Source organism: Polypterus senegalus, chromosome 13 (assembly GCF_016835505.1).
Source record: "Polypterus senegalus isolate Bchr_013 chromosome 13, ASM1683550v1, whole genome shotgun sequence".
In the NCBI taxonomy this organism is placed as follows: Eukaryota; Metazoa; Chordata; class Cladistia; order Polypteriformes; family Polypteridae; genus Polypterus; species Polypterus senegalus.
In genome coordinates this window covers 74559443-74582537 of record NC_053166.1, presented here as the reverse complement: position 1 = coordinate 74582537, position 23095 = coordinate 74559443, and the positions used below count along the sequence as shown (strand labels likewise).

General features: G+C 40.7%; 1 protein-coding gene across 1 annotated transcript; it reads left to right on the top strand.

Annotated features, from left to right (window-relative positions):
- The first annotated feature begins 907 nt into the window (after positions 1-907).
- On the top strand, positions 908-15090 carry hsd17b10 (hydroxysteroid (17-beta) dehydrogenase 10). Its single transcript, XM_039775349.1, has 6 exons — positions 908-1005; positions 3716-3880; positions 5687-5851; positions 6238-6366; positions 9043-9151; positions 14458-15090. Exons 1-6 carry the CDS (start codon positions 922-924, stop codon positions 14646-14648), a joined length of 843 nt encoding a protein of 280 aa, XP_039631283.1. The 5' UTR covers positions 908-921; the 3' UTR covers positions 14649-15090.
- The last annotated feature ends 8005 nt before the right edge of the window (positions 15091-23095 follow it).

The following is a 23095-nucleotide window of genomic DNA, read 5'->3' as shown; positions in this document are numbered from 1 at the left end:
TTATTATATATATTTGATATTTAATTCTGACTGTTAACATGTAAAGAAACTGCATTTGGCATTTCGTCTAACAAGATAGAGATTATTTTATTTGCTCTTTCGTCTTCTTAAGATGGGTTATATTAGGAAAATAAAGTATGAACAGTTGGGGGTGACGTTCTCGTGTAATAAGCCACACGGAAGCCCCTTTTCTGGGTGAGCACACAAGCGCTAACTGCACCCCTCGATGTAAGGGTAGCCTTCCGCTGCAAGTCACGGAGACACCTCCACGTTAACCAAACAAGGCCGCCCTCGACCTGTCCTTTTAACTTTTTGCCTTGCTTGCTCGCTCGATTACTTTGCTCGCCGTTTCCATTCTGTCACTGTATTCCTCCCGATCTAAACCGTTCATCCATTGGCCACACAAGAAGGGCTTTCTCCCGGACTCCATATACTCCGACCCTGCTTCTATCCTCACAATTATCCATGCAGCAGCACATGGTGCCAAGGTTGTAAAAAACATCATAATGGCCCTACCGTTACGTCATATTACCCGTGGAAAAAACACATATTCGCATACACAGAGAAATAAATGTGCGTATTAATTTGTGTCCGGAATTAAAATGCAACAAATCCGTCCTGTAGAGTACCACCTCTCCCAGTTTCAGCCACTGCTCACCAAAACGTCTGGGCACGTCACTAAACAGTACTGACCTTTTTGAAATGTTCTCAGAAAATGTGCATGTAAATGACCGTAATGTCGTGAGTGGTGACAAATCCTAGAAATTCGACGAAGAGGTCTGCACGTGACAGGCTTGTCACAATCTCGCAGGGGGCGCAGATCGGGCACTGGCTGCCACTACACTGACACACGTGACAGGCTAACGCGGCCGCCGAAATAGCGGCGGCGCTCTAAATGAGACGCGTGGCGTGAAGTCATCGATGATTGGCCCGCGAGGGTTTGTCTTCCCGCCTCTTCCGCGGCGTCCTGGAGACGGCAAGATGGCGGCCATCCGTAGTGTGAAGGTGAGTCGGGTGTCGTTAGGGCTGAATGGTAGAGAATTAGTTCACGATCTCAACGCTTATAAATGGCGCGTTTTTCTTTAAGACCTGCCCCGCAGAAAAATAAAACATGTCACAATCTGGAATGTGTTTAGTGTAATGTATGGATGTAATTAATAAGGTAAAACGTTACCTGTCACGAAATCCTGTACAAATGACGCGTGTGGTGCAGTAGTCGTAATGAACAATGCTTGCTGATTTAATGTGATTGCAGACTAGTGCACCATCTGAGTCTGCTTTCGCAGTTAAGAGTCACAGTTGACACCTCCGCAGGCATTTGTGACAGTGCTGCCTACAGTCGTATAAATATGTAGGTGTTCACTCTATTGTGTCCAATAATGACTTTTCAATATGATCAGTATAAGACACTAGGCTATTAATAACGGAAATTGTTTGAAAGCATTTTACAACGATTTTTTTCACTTACAACATTCTAGTTACTGAAAATATAGAGTTAATTCTCCTAGAGGAATTTCATGGAATGAGGAAAATCAAAACTTTCCCCAAGTATATAAGAAATCTAATCAGAATGCAGGTTGATTTTTGTCGTCGTCCATTTGCAAAACGTTGCCGTTTTAATTTACCTGCACGATTTTACCAACATAATGGCGCTGGGCTGACCCACGTTTTACACATTACGAAAATCTCTGCTGAGTGCTTAAGCTGGAAAAGCAGATTAGCAGAAAGTAAATGAATTTAAAACACCCGTGCATGCGCAGTATGACTTTTATGAACAGTTACCCAGAAGTACCCCCTGATTCTCTTACACCAGTCCATCCAACGGCAGCACGGTGGCTCAGTGGTTTGTGTCCAGGGGTCCTCCCTGCTTGGAGTTGGTATGTGCTCCCTGTGTCTGCGTGGGTTTCTTCTCACAGTCCAAAAACATGCAGGTTATGTGAATTGACGACTCTAAACTGGCCCCAGTGTGTGTGTGCCCAGTGATGGACTGGTGCCTGCCCAGGGTGTGTTCTCCCTATTGCTTGCACCTTATGCTAGCTGGGATAGGCTCCAGCGGACCCTGTTCAGGACTAAGCAGGTTAGAAAATGACAGACTGACAGTCCGTCCAATCTCCATTCTATTTAATGTTGTTCACACAAAGTCACATTTAAAATAATGGCAAATTGATTAAAAAGTTGATGTTCATTAAGGAAAATACTTTGTTTCTTTATGGTGACCATAATATTTGTATTGCTATCCCTTCTTCCAGAGTGCTTTGAAAATGTCGTAAAGACAAATAAACTGACATGAGACATGCAACTGCTGAACCCAATGACCAGAAACAATTGAGGTTGGCCCCTGAATCTGAACTTCTTCCACAATTGTTTCAGAAAGTGTAACTTCAAGATGATTGTCACTGGTGTCATTTTGTGCCCCTCTCCTCATCCTCTTTGATGTTCTGTTTTAAAGCCATAAGGAGTTACTTAGTCAAAATGGCAGTGAGAGAGGCCACAAGGACATCGAGAAGAGAAAGGGGGTGATGGATTAGTTCATATGAAAGTGTAAACAGAAATCAGTCCCTAACACATATCCACCCAGAACAGCCACACCAGTGCACTCTAATAAATGTAAGTAAGCTGTTCATAAGAAGAATATTTTTTCACATAGTGCAATATAATGCAATAAATGTAGCTCAGAATTCTTTATAAGAAGTAAAAGAAAGGATTACAATTATAAACATAATAGATAGATCGATATATAAGTAAACAAAGACAATACAAATACATCCATCCATCCATTATCCAACCTGTTATATCCTAACTACAGGGTCTGCTGGAGCCAATCCCAGCCAACACAGTGCGCAAGGCAGGAAACAAACCCCGGGCAGGGTGCCAGCCCACCGCAGGGCACACACACCAAGCACACACTAGGGCCAATGTAGGATTGCCAATGCACCTAACCTGCATGTCTTTGGACTGTGGGAGGAAACCCACGCAGACACGGGGAGAACATGCCAACTCCACGCAGAGAGGAACTGGGAAGTGAAACCAGGTCTCCTAACTGCGAGGCAGCAGTGCTACCCACTGCGCCACCGTGCTGCCCTATACAAATACATAGAAGAAATAATTACAAAACAGACTCCCTAATAGAATTTAATTTAATTTAAATTATTATTAACTAAACACAGTTTTTAAGTCTCTAATGCTTTTGATTGTAAAAGACAGAGTCAGGTTCTCTGGCTAAATGGTGAGGAAGAAGAAGAAAACAAACCGCAGCCGGTGGAATACTGGAGAAAATAAGCCTGGTGGTCTCAAAGCCAAAACAGCTCCTAGCAGTGGGCATTTTATAATGTCATTGTTGTGGTGCACCATCCTAGAATATTTAATGCAGCAGGTCTCATCAATAGTTGGTGCAATCTCATCATTCCCCCAAAAAATCTTAATTTACCCGCTGAGACCATTGGCGCCATTCCTCATGATAAGTGTGCATGGATTTTGATATGAGGTCCAACCACCAAAAGGCCAAAAGATTTTTTTTCTTGCAGGGCTGCTTCTCCATATTTGTTCTGTTTTTGGAGTTTATTTTTTATATATAGTGTGTATGATTGCGCTCAGAAATGGCCTGGTACCTCATCCGGGGTTAGTTCCTACCCTGAACCGGATGTTGCCAGGAATAAATTGAGAGATGAAGTCTATTTTACCTTACCTGTGTTGTATGTTTTTATTTTATTTGCAGGGTTTAGTTGGTGTAATCAGTGGTGGAGCCTCTGGCCTTGGTCGGGCCACAGTAGAGCGACTGATCAGTCAAGGAGCCAGTGCTGTCATTTTGGACCTGCCCAGCTCAGAGGGAGCCAGTGTAGCAAAGACTCTCGGCGACAGATGTGCTTTTGCTCCTGCTGATGTGAGTACTAAAAGATGCGTTGGTGTATTTTCAATATTAACAAGCTAATAACTTTTGGTTGTCTTTTTGTCATGCAAGTAGAACATAGACAAGCAGAGAACATTCAGTCCATCAAACATAGTTATTTATTTTCCCCAGTATCTCATGTACGTATTCTTTAAAAGTAGTCAAGGTTTCTACATGAACTAAATGTAGAAAATGTAGACAGAGCCGACTATACTTCCTTAGAAGGCTGGCGTCCTTCAACATCTGCAATAAGATGCTGCAGATGTTCTACCAGATGGTTGTGGAGAATGCCTTCTTCTACACAGTATGTGCTGGGGAGGCAGCATAAAGAAGAAGGACACTTCACGACTGGACAAACTGGTGAGGAGGGCAGGCTCTATTATAGGCATGGAGCTGGACAGTTTGACATCCGTGGCAGAGCGACGGGCGCTGAGCAGGTGCCTGTCAATCATGGAGAATCCACTGCATCCACTGAGCAGGATCATCTGCAGACAAAGGAGCAGCTTCAGTGACAGACTGCTGTCATTGTCCTGCTCCACTGACAGACTGAGGAGATTGCTCCTTCACCACAATATGCGACTCTTCAGTTCCACCCGGGGGGATAAACGTTAACATTACACAAAGTTATTGTCTGTGTTTACCTTCATTTTTATCACTCTTTAATTGAATATTGTTCTTTATCAGTATGCTGCTGTTGGAGTATTTGAATTTCCCCTTGGGATTAATAAAGTGTGTGTCCGTCTGTCTGTCTACCTATCTGGTTTGGACGTTTGTTCCAGATTCCCACAATATTTTATGTAAAATGCTTTCTGGCCTTCACTTTAACTCTTTCAGGGCTGATGTCGACTTTTGTCAAAATTCAGGAGTACAGGAAGGTAATCAACTGTAAACTGCAACAAAACATACCCTTACATTTTAGTTTGACTCTCTTTGCTAGAAGGAAAGTTACATGGCTCTGCTTATTTATCCTCGATTCCCCACGCGTGCCTCTAAAATGGCACCGACATCTGGCGAGAGACTAAAGTGAATGCGCAAAACACTCCATGGACGTTTTACATAATTTTGTTGAATAGGATTCTGACTCATCAGACTCTGAGTTTGAAGCAAGTGATCTGGAGATGGATATCAAAATCGAAAGTGAGGTACCAGCATCATCTGATCGGTCCACAGCTGATCGTGGTGCCGAACACTTTCGTGTAGCTGATGCGCCTACAGCAGTGTATGCCCGGGAGGACCATAACATATGATGACAAGAGGTACAAACCATATTGCATCACACTGCAACCGCCACCCACCTGCTGTGCGAAAACAGCCAGGCAGCTGGCCCAGCATGCATTCCTGCTGACCATCTAGGTGCCCCCACGCAGTCACTGCCGCTAGAGATGCTGAACATGCACCAACATGTAGCAACAGATGTTTTATATTGACTTATGTGTTAAACCATTGCTTTGTGTGCTTTTCAGAAAACTGAGTTTTTTGGAAAAAATATTCAGTCCTCAAAGTGTTAAATATACCCCTCATTTATTTTCTATGGATATCCTGTGAGTATGCGATCCACTATTTAACTGAAAGAATTTTCCAGGATCAGCTTTATTGATGCCTTTGGAAATTTTGTGTATGTGGATTACATCCTCCTGCTGCTCTGTCTGTACAAAACTAAAGACGTTTAGTTCTCTGAACCAGGAAGAGCAGCACAAATACTTTAGTCATGGGATGCAATGGGTAAAGACAAGTCAGATACCTACTGAGTCCACAAAACAGATTTTCCATTTTTGTTTAATGTTCTTTTATGTCATTCAGGTGACCTCAGAAACAGATGTCCGTAATGCCGTCAGCATGGCAAAAGAACGATTTGGCCGGCTGGACATAGCAGTGAACTGTGCAGGGATTGCTGTAGCTGTAAAGACCTATAACTTCAAGAAGGACTTGCCACACAGCTTGGAGGATTTTCAGAGGGTGATCAATGTGAGTGTTGTGGTTGTCTGCACATAATACCTCATACAAAGATGGACTCTTCTTGTTCTGCACATTTTCAGAGAGGCTGTACTGTATTAGAGTGGCGTCTATTTTTTCCCTGAGCCTCACAAAAAATGTCAGACCTAATAATGTATGTAATACTGTACTCTAGCATATGTCTAAATACGTTACGCCTAGCTGCCAGGTTGTAGTTATTATGTATTTCAGTCTGTTCATAACAAAAGAAACCTCGTAAACACTGTTAAGTAAAACAGTCCATATTGAGAAATTTCATTAAGGTATGAATTCTACATGGTAATTCATCCTGATAATACAATAGTGTGAACTCCTTTGTAAGTGTAATGTCACAATATATATATTTGTTTGATCATTAGGTGAATATCGCAGGAACTTTCAATGTAATTCGTCTTGCTGTGGGAGAAATGGGAAAAAATGAGCCAGACTCTGATGGGCACAGAGGAGTCATAATCAACACAGCAAGTGTGGCAGCTTTTGATGGCCAGGTATATAAACACGTGTGCGTTTGTCTGGGTGTGTATATCTGCCAGCTACATTTTGTACGGCCCACTAGAGACAGATAAAGAATAAAAGGTTCAGTCATTTTCCAACATTTACAATTCTAATATGGGTCTGGGCTGGGTGGGAATGGAGTAATTGAGAATTGTACTGTAAAAAGATCCTTTCTCATTTGCAAAAACATGTGCAAAGGCTTTCTAGTGGGAAGGTAAAAAAATCTGGTATTTTACATTTCTAATCAGTTTTTTTTTTATCTTTTATTTAAGAATGTGTAATTATTAATTTTAAGCTTAAATTTCTCCTTTATGGTGTCAGGGGTTTAAATTAGAACTGGCTGGTTTACAATGAATGATACTTGTGGAACAACAGAAACCCTTATGAGATATCAGATCCACCTACTTTCTTGTGTCTTGTCCAACAAGAGTCCATTGCTTCTTCCTCCTGCTTTATAGTGTGTGACTACTAATTCCCATGGAAGCTTGCTGAGGAGAGGCACTGTTTCAGATTTCTGGATAATTAAAACCAATTTTATGTTGTAACAATTCTCCTTACCTTGTGGCAAGATATGGTACACTCACAGTGGAATCTTAACTGAAGATCTTTTCATAGTTGTGGACCTAGAGACGTTCTTATTAGGTCGTTCGGATTTCTACCCACTTTAAAAGCACTCAGTCATGTAAAGGCAGAAAAAGGAACAGTTACATTGCAATAATGACAGAGAAAAAATGTATCAACTGACTGTATATTTTAACACCACTGCCTCAATATACAGAGTTTACCCGGAGACATTTTGTAATATGCTAAATCCAGTCTCCACCCCCAAAATTTTACCCCGCATGCATATATGCATAAATATACACAAAAACACTCAATATAAACATCTTCTATGTAAAGCATACATCATTAGTTTACTCCACATGTATATAAATAAATATACACAAAGAAACTCAATACAATCTTTATATACATAAGACACAACAGGCCAAGATTAAACGGTGCATTGTTTGGGTGAGTTTGAGGAGATCACAGAAAACTGGTGATACAAATGAAATGGCTGTTGACGAAAGCAAGAGTAGGAAGATGATAGCACTATCCTAAAGATACGAAAAGTTCACGTCTCGCCCTCCTCTGACGATCAGCTAGCCAGGCGCTGGAATAGTCTCTTAAAGGCATGGAGGTGGTCACCTCACTAACCTTGTCCACGACCACAGCAGATCGTCGATACCTTTTCCAGTCAGCGCTGATAAGAGTGCATCTATTTTCTACTTTACTATCTGAATCCCTCTAAACAAAATGATACCTGGGTGTAAATTGGCCATCATCCTCGCAGATTCCTTCCCTCACGTTTTTGAGTTTGGCAGCCTGACCTCTCCTTGAGCACTAACTGGAACACAGACGATCAGAAGTTACACCCTCGAAGGGCGATGCTGTCAATCATGGCCTTTCTTCAGCTTACAGTCCTGGATAGTGAAAAACTCTCCCACCTGTTTTAAACACACAGAAGACCAGGCAGTGATGGACAGCACACATAAGACTGACGTTGTACAATGTTTATGTCAAGCTTATGTATTATTTTTTATGAAGCGTTGTGTCCAGCAAGCAGGTCCCATGCTAGGAATTACACCCTGGAAAGGGGGTTCTGCTTAGAGTGTTGCCTCAAAGCCACAATGGCAACAACAAAAAACAATCAAATAAACACTTTACTACACCCTAAAGATAAATGTTATGTTCAGCACAGTTCACAATTGAGCTCTTTCAGGAGATCTTTGAAAGAAGTTGACAGAAATGAATGCATCGATATGCTGAGGTGGGAAAGCTTATTAAATACACATACCACCATGACACACTGAATATTATTAATCTCTACTGCTGCCTAAGACCTTAGATATACTTTGATATAGCCCAGAGCCTGAAGTATTGTTTCCTTAAGAGGCATTAGCTCTCCGGAAATGTGTTCTTTTGAAATTGCGGCACATTACGTAGCTAAACAATATAGGAATATGACAGAAACGGCGATATCCCTCCCATCGTGATTACAGCGGTTTAAGAATCACATGAGAAAAATATACTTTAGCTTCCATTTACTGACGGTTGACGCGGTTACAGACGGGAAGCATATGACAGACTTTTATCCAGGTGTGGGAATCTGGATATACACAGTCTGCCATTTTTTCGTCTCCACGCTGAGAGGGTTCTCGGACGGAGGTCCGACACAGCTTCGAAGGGTTTGGCTGTTGTCCAAGCCTTTTAATACTGTCTGCTTCACTTGCTGGTCTTCTCTGTCTCCAAACAAGGGCAGGTAGGGACTGAACTCCTCCTCCACAAAATACAGAAATAACATAATGCCTACATGCCGGTTCTCCTTCTCCCAACAAGGAAAGAAGATTTTGTACTGACAGAGGACAGAAATACTGTACTGTGTTTAAGCTGACTATACAATCCTCCAGTTGTCTTTGGCTATCTAGTCTATGCTTGGCTAGCAATTCTAAATGCTGAGCCCCTGTGTGCCAAACTTAGCATGCAAATGTGAATGAAACTCATAACAGTATTGTCCAGATATAGTGACATAAATATTAAGAAAAATGTATTATAACAAGCATGTGATCAGAATGAGTGGTACCCGCACCTCTAATGGAAACTTTGCAAAAATCCTTTGTTCACAGGTTGGACAGGCTGCATATTCTGCATCAAAAGGAGGCATTGTGGGAATGACACTGCCTATAGCTCGTGACCTGGCACCAATGGGAATCAGAGTTGTGACTATTGCACCAGGTGAGTGAAAAATCGAAATAACGTACTTAAACATTTCACACATAACACTGATTGTTTCTGATCAGGTGCCTCAAATGTGGGGTTGCAAAATACTATGGAACCGAAAGCAATATGCACGTTCTGTTATAAAATCGGTAATCCATTACTCCTAAGCGTGGCTATGTCAACTCCAGCCATGTTGCCTGGTGGTGATGGGTGTGAGAAAAAAAGTTGGGCTAGGACAGCGTTTCTCAACCTTTTAAGTATTTGCGACCGAGTTTTCATAACAGTTTTAATCGTGCCCCCCCTAACAATTTTTTGAAATGTAGATGCATATTTAATTATACCTACTTAACTTTCATCGACATTTATCCAACTCTGTATCTATTGTTCTAGTATCAGAATGTAGTTTTAAGTTAATTTGTTTTGGTTTCAACAGATGTTTTTTTCATATTTGTGATTCTTCTTTTCTTTTTTTCACATCTTCGCGCCCCCCTAGGGGGACCTGCCCCACAGGTTGAGAACCACTGGGCTAGGATCATAAAGAAGAAATGTTTAGAACAAGTAGGGTTAGCCTCGTTGTTCGCAAATTAATTGGTACTTCATGCAGTACAACATTCAAAAATATAACAACATATGAACAGACCATCTAGGCATCTGCTGAGCCTGCAATAAACACATTGGGTCCCTGCTAAGCAAAGTTCCATAGAATGTTACTCTTAACAAACAGACAAGCAGCTGGTGGGAGACGATAACAGCTACAGTGACTTGCTGTACTGCAGAACATACGTTTTGCCTACTGAACTTGCCCCCTAAAAATACTCGTACTTTGTCAGTGGTCAGATAACTGCACAAACCACTAAGTCATACCAAAAGTGGGACATCTGTGCATCGTAAGCCCTCATCTGTTCATTTCAAACGGTCTCCACTACGTCCTGAAATGTTACAAGCCAAAATAAAAACAGCAGTCTTTGTAGATTTGTGTGAATTATTCAACGTTTGTGTATAAGAGAGAGAGAGAGACGAGGTTAGGAGCACACACTCCAATACAGCGCATTGTCGCACCAACTCAGGATCCCAGATTAGGACCCGAGTGCAGCCCTGCAACAGGTGACACCTCAGCACCACACAAGTTCAGATGGCATGAAACATTGTGAGGTTTATTTATGGTGGCTGGAGTGCCATTTCTGCCACCAACCACCAGGGTTGGAGGGCCTACTTGCAGGGCTGGATGCAGATTAACGTCATACCCAGGACAGATTTGTGTACAAGTTATGGGAAAAACAGCATTGCTGGCCATATTACTTTAATTTTGTGATTGTTTTTGTTTAACAGATGAATTGAGCTTCCCAAAAGCAGTAATGCAAATTCAATGTATTGCACATTAATTTTTCATGAACATTTATAAATACACTGTCCTGGCGATTTTTGAATGTGTTTAGATTATTGAAGCAAATAAAAATATACAACCATATTGCTTTGTGAGCACGGCTTAGTAAAAGGATAATAAAATGTCAATGAAATAGAAATCTTTATGATTTTATAATGCCACAATGTATTAGAAAGATGTTATGCCATTGTTTATTAGAACTGGCCGCAAAAATAAAGTGTTGCCAGTTGCCCCATTTCTACTGAAATGTCCCTGTCCTTATCAGAATGTTAAGCACCCCCTGTACCTAACGCATAGTAGAAGATGAAGGATTCAAGAAGATGTTAAGAACAAAGGATGCAAAATAGAAGTTGCCTGCCACAAACACAGTGAAATAATCCCTACATGCATCATACTGAGCTGTCATAGACAAGAAAAAGCATGCATGATGTAAATTATAAAACAATATATTTATAATGTAAAGTATACAGTATATGTACTTGTGCATCTGTGATTAGCTTGGCACAGAGAGAGAGAGAGCATTGTTTACTGCCGGCCAGGCCTTTCTATACTCTGTATATAGTACTAGGGTGTTGTACCGTGTTAGCCATTATGAATGTAGAGAAAAGCCAAGCAAAATGACACCTTTTATTGGTTAACTAAAAGACTACAATATGCAAGCTTTCGAGGCAACTCAGGCCCCTTCTTCAGGCAAGATGTAATACAGAAACTGAAGTTTCCTGTGTTTATATCCACACACTGGGACAAGAAACAACAATGGTAAATCTTTAAATGAAAAATCTTAAATGTAAAAAATTAATAGGCTCATTCAGGCTAAGATTAATTAAACAGGAGAGAGAGGAACAATGTATGGTCAAGATCTTTAGAAAGTGTGTGTGTGTGTAGATCTGTGTTTATATAGTGCCGATTTGTATTCTTTAAGAACATGTTCTTTTGGGAACATATCAGTATATGGAATATTGCATTTGGGGTTAGAATAAGTGCATTTTCAATTTAAGTGCATATCGCCCAGCCCTAGTTTGACCAGGTGTTGACAGACGTCATTTTTAATTTGAATTGCTCACTCTCAGACTTTCATTTCTGAAATTGTAAAGTGGCAAACGTAACTGAGTCTTGCTAGGGCCTGCATGCTGTTTTAAATTTGATGTTTACCAGGCCAATGATAAGCTAAGCCAACCAACCAGCCTGATCGACTTCACCACACTGTAGGCAAGCCAAGTCAGTCTCTTGTTGATATCAGGTACCAAGTTTCCCTTTCTACTGATGGAGTAAATGACCAGCCTTGTTGGCCAAAGATCCGCAGTTTGTATTTCTATAGGGCATGTTCTGTGGATCACATTATCTGTACTTAAAAGAAACAAGCTAGTAACTCATCTGCACTTGTTTTTTTAATTTGTAGCTTACTTTGCTTGCAACTTATAAACAGGATGCAAACCACAACCAGAAACAATTTTATTTCTCTTGTCTGCTACAAAAAAAAACCAATAGTTGCCACTACTGTGTCATATGTTGCCTAAATTTTAATAATGTTTTGTGTTATTTCAAATTTATTGTTGAGGGAATTGGGCCACTTCCATTCTTTACCAGGTACATATTTTGTTAAATACTTGGAAATGCATATTAGTTTTCACAAAAAAAGACCATCCTGTGAAGCTGGCTGGACAGCAGGGTGGCACAGTGGGTAGTTCTACTACCCCATGGATCCAGCTTCCTAGGTTCGAATCCCATACTTTTATAATTGTATATTTCAAGTTTGTACCTTCTGCTTGTGCATACCTGCATCTTTTTCCAGGTACTTTGGTTTCCATCCCACAAGCCCAAAGATTTCTTGCTCAGGTTGGCAAGAATGTGTGCGTGAATGATCTGTGAGATGAACCACTTGCCTGTCCAGAGCAGCCTCCTGCCTTGCACCCCCTGCTGCCACAGTAGGCTCCAACCTTCAGCGATTCTCGGTTGTATTAGGCCCATTTCTAAAGTTATATTATGAAGTTGAATTTACATTAGGAAAAGTTACCAAAGCAGAGCTCACAAAATATGTGAAAAACTACAAAAAGTCAAAAAGGAGAGACACATGCTGGTAAAAATGGCAGAAATCAACTTGGATCTGAGTACCTGTGGAAATACACCAAATCATTTAGTGATGTCCAGCAAATGACTTACATATACAGTGGTGTGAAAAACTATTTGCCCCCTTCCTGATTTCTTATTCTTTTGCATGTTTGTCACACAAAATGTTTCTGATCATCAAACACATTTAACCATTAGTCAAATATAACACAAGTAAACACAAAATGCAGTTTTTAAATGATGGTTTTTATTATTTAGGGAGAAAAAAAATCCAAACCTACATGGGCCTGTGTGAAAAAGTAATTGCCCCCTTGTTAAAAAAGAACCTAACTGTGGTGTATCACACCTGAGTTCAATTTCCGTAGCCACCCACAGGCCTGATTACTGCCACACCTGTTTCAATCAAGAAATCACTTAAATAGGAGCTGCCTGACACAGAGAAGTAGACCAAAAGCACCTCAAAAGCTAGACATCATGCCAAGATCCAAAGAAATTCAGGAACAAATGAGAACAGATGTAATTGAGATCTATCAGTCTGGTAAAGGTTATAAAGCCATTTCTAAAGCTTTGGGACTCCAGCGAACCACAGTGAGAGCCATTATCCACAAATGGCAAAAACATGGAACAGTGGTGAACCTTCCCAGGAGTGGCTGGCTGACCAAAATTACCCCAAGAGCACAGAGACGACTCATCCGAGAGGTCACAAAAGACCCCAGGACAACGCCTAAAGAACTGCAGGCCTCACTTGCCTCAATTAAGGTCAGTGTTCACGACTCCCCATAAGAAAGAGACTGGGCAAAACGGCTTGCATGGCAGATTTCCAAGACGCAAACCACTGTTAAGCAAAAGAACATTAGGGCTCGTCTCAATTTTGCTAAGAAACATCTCAATGATTGCCAAGACTTTTGGGAAAATACCTTGTGGACTGATGAGACAAAAGTTGAACTTTTGGAAGGCAAATGTCCCGTTACATCTGGCGTAAAAGGAACACAGCATTTCAGAAAAAGAACATCATACCAACAGTAAAATATGGTGATGGTAGTGTGATGGTCTGGGGTTGTTTTGCTGCTTCGGGACCTGGAAGGCTTGCTGTGATAGATGGAACCATGAATTCTACTGTCTACCAAAAAATCCTGAAGGAGAATGTCCGGCCATCTGTTCGTCAACTCAAGCTGAAGCGATCTTCTGTGCTGCAACAGGACAATGACCCAAAACACACCAGCAAATCCACCTCTGAATGGCTGAAGAAAAACAAAATGAAGACTTTGGAGTGGCCTAGTCAAAGACCTGACCTGAATCCAATTGAGATGCTATGGCATGACCTTAAAAAGGCGGTTCATGCTAGAAAACCCTCAAATAAAGCTGAATTACAACAATTCTGCAAAGATGAGTGGGCCAAAATTCCTCCAGAGCGCTGTAAAAGACTCATTGCAAGTTATCGCAAACGCTTGATTGCAGTTATTGCTGCTAAGGGTGGCCCAACCAGTTATTAGGTTCAGGGGGCAATTACTTTTTCACACAGGGCCATGTAGGTTTGGATTTTTTTTTCTCCCTAAATAATAAAAACCATCATTTAAAAACTGCATTTTGTCTTTACTTGTGTTATATTTGACTAATGGTTAAATGTGTTTGATGATCAGAAACATTTTGTGTGACAAAAATGCAAAAGAATAAGAAATCAGGAAGGGGGCAAATAGTTTTTCACACCACTGTATAATGGTTTTAGTAGTAAAATGTGGCAGTTCAGTGTGCACAATGGGTGCATTGATATTCTTCTTCGATTAGTCGATTGATTGTCCTGTTTTATCTTGACATGTTGTAGTGCCAGTGTGTCATCTATTCTGATGCTATGCCTCTGTCTTTTTTAAAGGCTTGTTTGCAACACCTCTGCTAGCTGGATTACCTGAAAAGGTGCGAACATTCCTGGCACGTCAAGTTCCTTTCCCGAGCCGACTTGGAGACCCAGCAGAATATGCTCATTTGGTACAGGCAATTGTAGAAAATCCAATGCTCAATGGTGAGATTATTCGACTGGATGGGGCAATACGTATGCAGCCATAAAACAGGCCATTTGGAGAAGAGGAGGGCGGAATTAAAGCTGTACTTTCTGATAACTGCTGTCCCTCTTCAGTTATTGGTCAGCACAATTGCCTGTCCATCGAGGGCAGCTTAAAACATAAAGCCAGATTATAGACTACTTAATAAATCAACTGTTGATTTTTACTGCCTGGCAGCAGACATGAATTTCTTAAAACTGCCTCTGACACGCCGGAGTATGGACCCTCCAGAGCTTTGACTCTTGACTATGAGATGATCAAAAGTGGAATAAAACTTGAGATTAATTAATTTGTTACCTGGTAGTCCAAGAAGGTTGTCTTTGTTTCTAAATTAATACATTTTGTTAGATATCTTATTCAAAATTATGATAAGTCTTTCAAATCTTGTCGCATTGTGGGTAATCCCAGTGCCAAGTCCCAACATTAAACAAGTGATTAGTTTTTTAGTTTCTAGTGAAAGTGTTGGAAGACTCAGCGGAAGATCTCTGTTGATGAACACCAACATACAGCACAGCATCATAACATTTTGGTAATTTCTTATGGTAATAAAATAAATGATGAAAGAGTAAACTACCCATTTAGCATGGAAAGATTTTTATAGCCATAGAGTGAGTGGCCATTTGGTATAAAAATAAATATGAATGAGTGAAGAAGTGTTGTTCAATCACTTATTCGTACAGTTGAGTGTGGGTTTATATGCACAAATAATTAAAAGTTTACCTTTATTGTATTAAGAAGACATAGAGAATCTGATATTCAAGGAGTATTAAAATACAGTCAGTCTAAGTAGTATAACAATGAGACTCAGTAGAGCAGGGCTCTCAAACTCCAGTCCTGGGGCCTCATGTATAAACAGTGCGTACGCACAGAAATGTTGTGTAAGAACTTTTCCACGTTCAAATCGCGATGTATAAAAACTACACTTGGCGTAAATCCACGCACTTTTCCAAGGTACCTCATGGCTTGTCGTACGCAAGTTCTCCACTCGGTTTTGCAGACTGGCGGCACCCAGCGTCAAAGCAGTGCTACTGTTCCTGTGTGGTTACTCCTTATTTTCCTGACGCGGCTTTATAAATACACAGAAACTAACCGCATATTGTTTATTAGTGTAACGCATCTGATTGTAATTAACTCGTAACAATATAATGGTCCAGGGAACAGCCATAGTATTCCAAATACCATAACTGCTTTAGCGTTGTTACTCTCACTTCTCCTTCTTCTTCTTCTTTCAGCTCCTCCCGTTAGGAGTTGCCACAGCGGATCATCTTTTTCCATATTACGCTCACTGCACGACTCGGAGTATTTATATCACTGTATCTGAGTGTGAATCACAGCAGCAGCTGATCGGAAAGAGAATTATCGGTATACAGCTTTAAGGACACGCTGTCTCAGCCACTGCAAAACGTTTTAAAGCCTTTCCTGTACAGACCTCGCGGTTCAGAAACAGTTTAATCCCAAGAACTTTAAATGCACTCAATCAATTGCTCCTTGTAGAACTGTTAGGACTTATAAGTACAATCACCTCACTGTAAACTTGCACTATAGCTATAATATCGCACAATCTGAGCCACTTTATAAAGCGCGTATTTACATATGATGACAATATCATTTTTAAGGTGAAATGCAGCAAAATATGTTTGTTAAATTATACACATAAAACTTTAACTTCATTTAAATAATCTATATTCTTCACTGGGAGTGTCGTGAAGGATAGAATAATTAAACATGTACTACGAAGATATTTCAATGTTCTTTAAACGTTTTGAAGAATCGGCGCTAAGCTTACAGATGGCTTAACTTCTATTACAGAGCTGATTGTGTGGCGATCGGTTACTTGGGGAAAGAAAAGCAAGGACTCTTGGGCGCACGCAATATATATTGAATATAAAACAGAAAGAGAAAATAACAACACAGCTAAAAACGCAGCGACAAATTTCGACAAAAGATAAATGCTTGTCATGAGCACGAGGCTGCTGTGCAGTGTCCACAACGGACGTGGCCATCCACTGTGATAAGCTACCTTACTGACATTGGTCGACGAAGGAGCCACCGATTCTTCCTCTGCCCAGTGCCACCACAAGCCTAGAGCCCCTGAGTACTGCTGCAATAAATTATTTCATCGAAGTGAAACACATGTTTAATAACGTGCTTTACACACGTGGACAAAATTGTTGGTACCCTTCAGTCAATGAAAGAAAAACTCAAAATGGTCACAGAAATAACTTTAATCTGACAAAAGTAATATTAAATAAAAATTCTATGAAATTTAACTAATAAAACTCAGACATTGCTTTTCAACCATGCTTCAACAGAATTAATAAAAAAAAACTCATGAAACAGGCCTGGACAAAAATGATGGTACCCCTAGAAAAGACTGAAAATAATGTGACCAAAGGGACATGTTAATCCAAGGTGTGTCCACTAATTAGCATCACAGGTGTCTACAATCTTGTAATCAGTCAATGGACCTATATATAGGGCTCCAGGTAGTCACTGTGTTGTTTGGTGACATGGTGTGTACCACACTCAACATGGACCAGAGGAAGCGAAGGAAAGAGTTGTCTCAGGAGATTAGAAAGAAAATTATAGACAAGCATGTCAAAGGTAAAGGCTATAAGACCATCTCGAAGCAGCTTGATGTTCCTGTGACTACAGTTGCACATATTATTCAGAAATTTAAGATCCATGGGACTGTAGCCAACCTCCCTGGACGTGGCGCAGGAGGAAAATTGATGACAAATCAAAGAGACGGATAATACGATGGTAACAAAAGAGCCCAGAAAAACTTCTAAAGAGATCCAAGGTGAACTTCAAGCTCAAGGAACATCAGTGTCAGATCGCACCATCCGTCGTTGTTTGAGCCAAAGTGGACTTCATGAGAGACGACCAAGGAGGACACCATTGTTGAAAACAAATCATAAAAAAGCCAGACTGGAATTTGCCAAACTACATGTGGACAAGCCACAAAGATTCTGGGAGAATGTCCTATGGACAGATGAGACAAAAATTGAACTTTTTGCCAAGGCACATCAGCTCTATGTTCACAGACAGAAAAATGAAGCATATCAAGAAAAGAACACTGTCCCTTCTGTGAAACATGGAGGAGGCTCTGTTATGTTCTGGGGCTGCTTTGCTGCATCTGGCACAGGGTGTCTTGAATCTGTGCAGGGTACAATGAAATCTCAAGACTATCAAGGGATTCTAGAGAGAAATGTGCTGGCCAGTGTCAGAAAGCTTGGTCTCAGTCGCAGGTCATGGGTCTTGCAACAGGACAATGACCCAAAACACACAGCTAAAAACACCCAAGAATGGCTAAGAGGAAAACATTGGACTATTCTAAAGTGGCCTTCTATGAGCCCTGACCTCAATCCTATTGAGCATCTTTGGAAAGAGCTGAAACATGCCGTCTGGAAAAGGCACCCTTCAAACCTGAGACAACTGGAGCAGTTTGCTCATGAGGAGTGGGCCAAAATACCTGCTGAGAAGTGCAGAAGTCTCATTGACAGTTACAGGAATCGTTTGATTGCAGTGATTGCCTCAAAAGGTTGTGCAACAAAATATTAAGTTAGGGGTACCATCATTTTTGTCCAGGCCGGTTTCATGAGTTTATTTTTTTAAATAATTCTGTTGAAAATCAATGTCTGACTTTCATTGGTTAAATTTCATAGAATTTTTATTTATTATTACTTTTGTCAGATTAAAGTTATTTCTGTGACCATTTTGAGTTTTTCTTTCATAGACTGAAGGGTACCAACAATTTTGTCCACGTGTGTAACTCCTATCATCATGATAATGACATCACGTATACATCTCAGTATTTTAGTTATTCAGAGAGCTGTAATATCACGAATGTCATGGATTCTGTGTCCAGTTGGAGGAAGAGAGCCGGTTTAAGAAGCACATATAGAGCACATAGAAAATCAAATACAAAACAAAGCATTTAACGTGCTACTTTAATTACGATGTGATTTGAGAAACTGGTTAATTAAACGATTTTAAGATGAAGTTTATAATGTTCTACTAAATGACAAAATAAACTACGTGATTAAAGTGGAAATGTCGAGATTAAAGTTGACATTTCGTGCTTTTACCCCACTGTGTGCCTTTTGTTCTCTGTACCCTAATAAACTTTCATATGACACTCAGACAGTGGGCTACAACTCTTCTTCTCACTGCGACTTTGATATGTGACTTCATTTTTATTTCCAGCACTGTGCGATTTTGTGAACGTGAGCTTTCAAGTTTCTCCAACACGCTATGTCACTCGATCAACTTCCTTTTGTTGATTATACCACGGTTTATTTGAACAAATAGTATGTTTTTCCTTTGCCTCCCCTTGGTATTCGCTGAAATTCTTATATTTTCCCGTGCTTTTCCCATTGTCTTTTCACAGAAGGCTGAGCTTAAGGGCGATTTATATTGATTTGCTTATTCAAAGAGGCGTAATTCTGGGAGGAGTTGGGGCGTTACATAAAGCGCGTGCACAATTGTTACTTTTCACGCTGATCGGGATTTATGTAGCGGAAGAACGTGGAAGTTGGAGTACGCACAGATTCCTGCATCTGGATTTTTCTGTGCGTAAGCACATTTCGGCTTTTGTGCTTACGCCATGTTATAGTGCGAGTTCTACGCACGGCGTTATACATGAGGCCCCAGGAGAGTTACTGGGGCTGCAGGTTTTCATTTTAATTCTTTTCTTAATTAGTGACCAGATTTTGCTGCTAATTAACTCTTTGCCTTCATTTTAATTGTTGCACAACTTAAGACTCAGGCACCTTAATTATTTCTTTTTTCCTTAATTAGAAACCAAACAATATTAAGACACAAAATGAACCAACCCATAAACAACAACCTGCGTCCATCACACAATCACTGAAAATAAAGAAAAGTGAAGACCTCAGTAATGTTGATCTGCTCAGGTCCACAAAACATTTTGACAGCGCTCTTAAAAAAGAAAATCAACAGTTTTGGAAATGTTTGCCATGGCAGAATGAGCACCATGGAGTTTAATAACGGGTTTAATTAGCAACGAGAATTGGCTTCAAGTTAAGAAACTGAATGAAGGTTGAAGTTTGAGGCTCCAATTTAGTTGGTCATCTGTTGGCTCACTTCACACCAAATTTATGTTTAGGTGCCGTTTAAGGAAAAAAGAATTAATTCAGAGGTCAGAGTCTCAAGAAAAGTCAATTAAAATAAAGGGAAATAGTTAATCAGCAAAAACTGGTCACTAATTAAGAAAAGAGTTCGAATGAAAACTTGCAGCCACAGTAGCATTTATATAGCGCTTTGCTCACTACTCAAAGTGCTCAGCAATTGCAGGTTAAGGGGCCAACAGAGCAGAGTCCCTTTTGGCATTTACGGGATTCGAACCTTCCGATTGCCAGTGCAGATCCCTAGCCTCAGAGCCAGCACTCCGCCTAATTTCATTGCTGCTTGCTGACACGGCCCTCCACTAACTTCAGAGCGGCTCCGCCTTTACAGACCCTTAAAACGTCTTATTGGTGCATGCAGATAAAGTGGAGCCACAACATGTAAGATGTGCCAGTCCATTCAGATTGCCAAGCGCAGCTTACAGCATGCTAATGCTCACTTGAGCGTCAGTCTATCCGTTCTTAGAGGTCAGAGTAATGAAGCTATCACAGTAGCTTTGGATTCTGAAAGTGGCAAATGTCACACACAGAGCACTCTTATTTACAATGGGGTCAATTTACACTATCCGGAGAAAAACTTTTAAGACAAAAAAAAAAATGTGCAAGCTGGCTCACTTCAAGTATGGATTTTCCATCCTGCTGCTTTCACTAGTGTTTATAAAATGCAGTCTTACTAATTTCTTCTTTTAACTGGACTCTTTTTCATTGAGCATGTTATTTTCCCATTTTCTACCTTTATTTTGTCAATCCAGAAATTCTTAATTCTTATTTACATTTAAAGTGTTTCTCTTTAGCACACGCTGAAAGTTATTCACCGAGTCTCCTCCATCCAAGGGACATTCGAGTCGATCCCAGCAATTACAGGGCACACGGCAGGGAGGATAACTCAGATACAGTGAACATAATTATTAGAACTGGGTGGAAAAAAGTGAAATCTTTGCAAAACAAACTCCTTTTGCTTGCTTTTACAGAAACATGTTTGTTGAACACATTTGTCTGTAAGGAACTCTTAATTCTGACAGTTGCCATATATATATATATAGGGTGATCCAGATCTAAGTATGCAATTTTCATTACGCCATAACTTATCAAGTTTATTACATAGAAAATCACCGGAAAAATCCCAGACCATCGAGAAGTGTGCGAACTGACGACATGAAGAATCGCCTTCGCGCCAAACTAGAATTGTCCCCGCATAAATCAAAGTCATCCAGACGATCTGGATCTGCACCACCCTGGATAAGACGGGACTTGATTTTACTGTATAATTTCTAGTATTTTATAAAGTTGAATGCGGAAAACTCACGCTATTGGTCCAAAAGATAATGATATGCTAACGCCCACCTGAGAGAGTAACTAACCATGGAGCACACTGCCTTTTTTTTCCTACGTGGCTGCGGCAATGCGCTGTATCAGTGTGTGCTCCTAACCTCGCTCTCTCTATTGTGCCTACGTGACCACACGATAATACCCGCACTATTCCAAAGCAACGTTTGCACGGATTTGTTCTTCGTATCCAACACCCTCATACACCTTTATCGGAAGAGCATCCCTTATCTACGATGGAGTGTTCGATCAGTAGAAAATATGAAGCTGGTTTTGAATTAAACATTGTTGAAGTAGCAAAAGAAATTGGTAACTGCGCTGCTGCAACAAAATTTGATGCGTCTGAGAAACTGATACGAGTCAAGATGATGTTTATAAAAAAAAAAAAAAATTAAGTCGCATTTTTGAACAGGCATGTAAGTTGGTGTCTGATTTCATGATCGATTTCCCGGGTTTCAAGACCCGACTTGTACGTGAGTATATATGGTACTGTATTCTGAAACTGAAGCTTATCCAGGAGACAAAAGGTGAATGTCAGCATAAGTTTAATGTCACTGTGCTCCATGCAAATGTCTTGTATATAAACGTCTACTTGTGTGTGTGTGTGTGTGCGTGTGTCCGGCCTGGAAGTGAGAGATGGAGTCGGGATAAGGGCTCCACCTCTTAGGAAACAGAAAACTGGCTTAGCCGCTAATAACACAAGTGGGGCCAGCATGTCAGCAAAACAAAACCTCAGAAGAAAGAGAAAGTCGCTTAGCTGCTAACATCGGCAAAACGGTATCCTTTTTACTTTTCCTCCCGCCGCTAATACACAAGCGATGCAACCATGTTGGCAAAACGAATCCTCCTAAGAGAGAGATGCCCAGAGGAGTTCAATCTCTACATTTCAAATTTTTTTTCTGACAATTTCAATAGTTTCTAGGACCTCTGGCTTTTTACACTATCTTATAAAGCCTGATTTTCCCTCAAATGCTGACACATGGCCAGGTTAAGCACAGAAGCTGACGCAGAGAACTGCCATGCACACAAAATAAAGATGGATTCGGGCAAATGGAAACCGTGCACAGTCAGACTGTAACCGCGTGCTGTTTCTATCTGTTAAGTCAGCACAGAAATTGTCTCCTTGTTTGGAATTGCATGCTTGTCTGAGGGGAGGCCTGGACGTGGAGAAAACAGTCTAAAGCCTTGGAACAATGCCAGGCGCGCCTTCAAAACCAATGAACGGATGGAAGACATCACCATCTGTTCCTGAAAATGCCTTCCACATCGGCATTGATGATGCCGACAGGCTCCACTCCTCGGGCCCCAACTCCAGAACCGGATCTTCTCACTGGCTTTGTTTGTCTTTGTACTATCTGCAGTGTAAGCCGACATTAAACAAAGTTATTTCTCCCATGTGATTTCTTATCACCGTATCACTAGGGAGGAATATCATCTTTTATGTTATATCTACTTATATAGATTTGGGTTAAGTAACACGCCACAATCACAAAAGAACTCATTCCCAGGGAGCGAGCACCCCCTAGTGGACACAGTGAAGAAAGATAAATACAGAGGCTTTGGAAAGTATTCAGACTCCTTCACTTTCTGCACACTTTATTGTGTTGTAGATTTAAATGGATACAATTGCAGTTTTTGCCCATCAATCAATACTCAACAACCCGTAATGACAAAGTGAGAACACGTTTTCAGGAAAGTTTGGAAATTTAAGTAGAAACATTCACAGTGAAAATGAATATTTTTGTGTCACCCAGCTAAAGATCGGAGGCAACACTTGAAGACAGAAGCTCATGGCCGGTCTGAAAGATCGTGATTTGCCGTTGCGAGTATCAGACTGAGGGCTTCTGGGACTTCAGAACAGCCCTTTCAGCCAATGGAGCTTCTGTCTGTGTAGACTCCTCCTCCTCCCAGCTTTGGTCTGCTCATCCCTCCCATTACACTATTAATGCAAATAACTCACGTATCAGAAAAGAAA

Coding starts and splice junctions, on each gene's coding strand:
- hsd17b10 (XM_039775349.1), top strand. CDS start 922: ATGATTGGCCCGCGAGGGTTTGTCTTCCCGCCTCTTCCGCGGCGTCCT. Junction 1,006..3,715: donor CGGCCATCCGTAGTGTGAAG/GTGAGTCGGGTG, acceptor TTTTATTTGCAG/GGTTTAGTTGGTGTAATCAG. Junction 9,152..14,457: donor AGTTGTGACTATTGCACCAG/GTGAGTGAAAAA, acceptor TCTTTTTTAAAG/GCTTGTTTGCAACACCTCTG.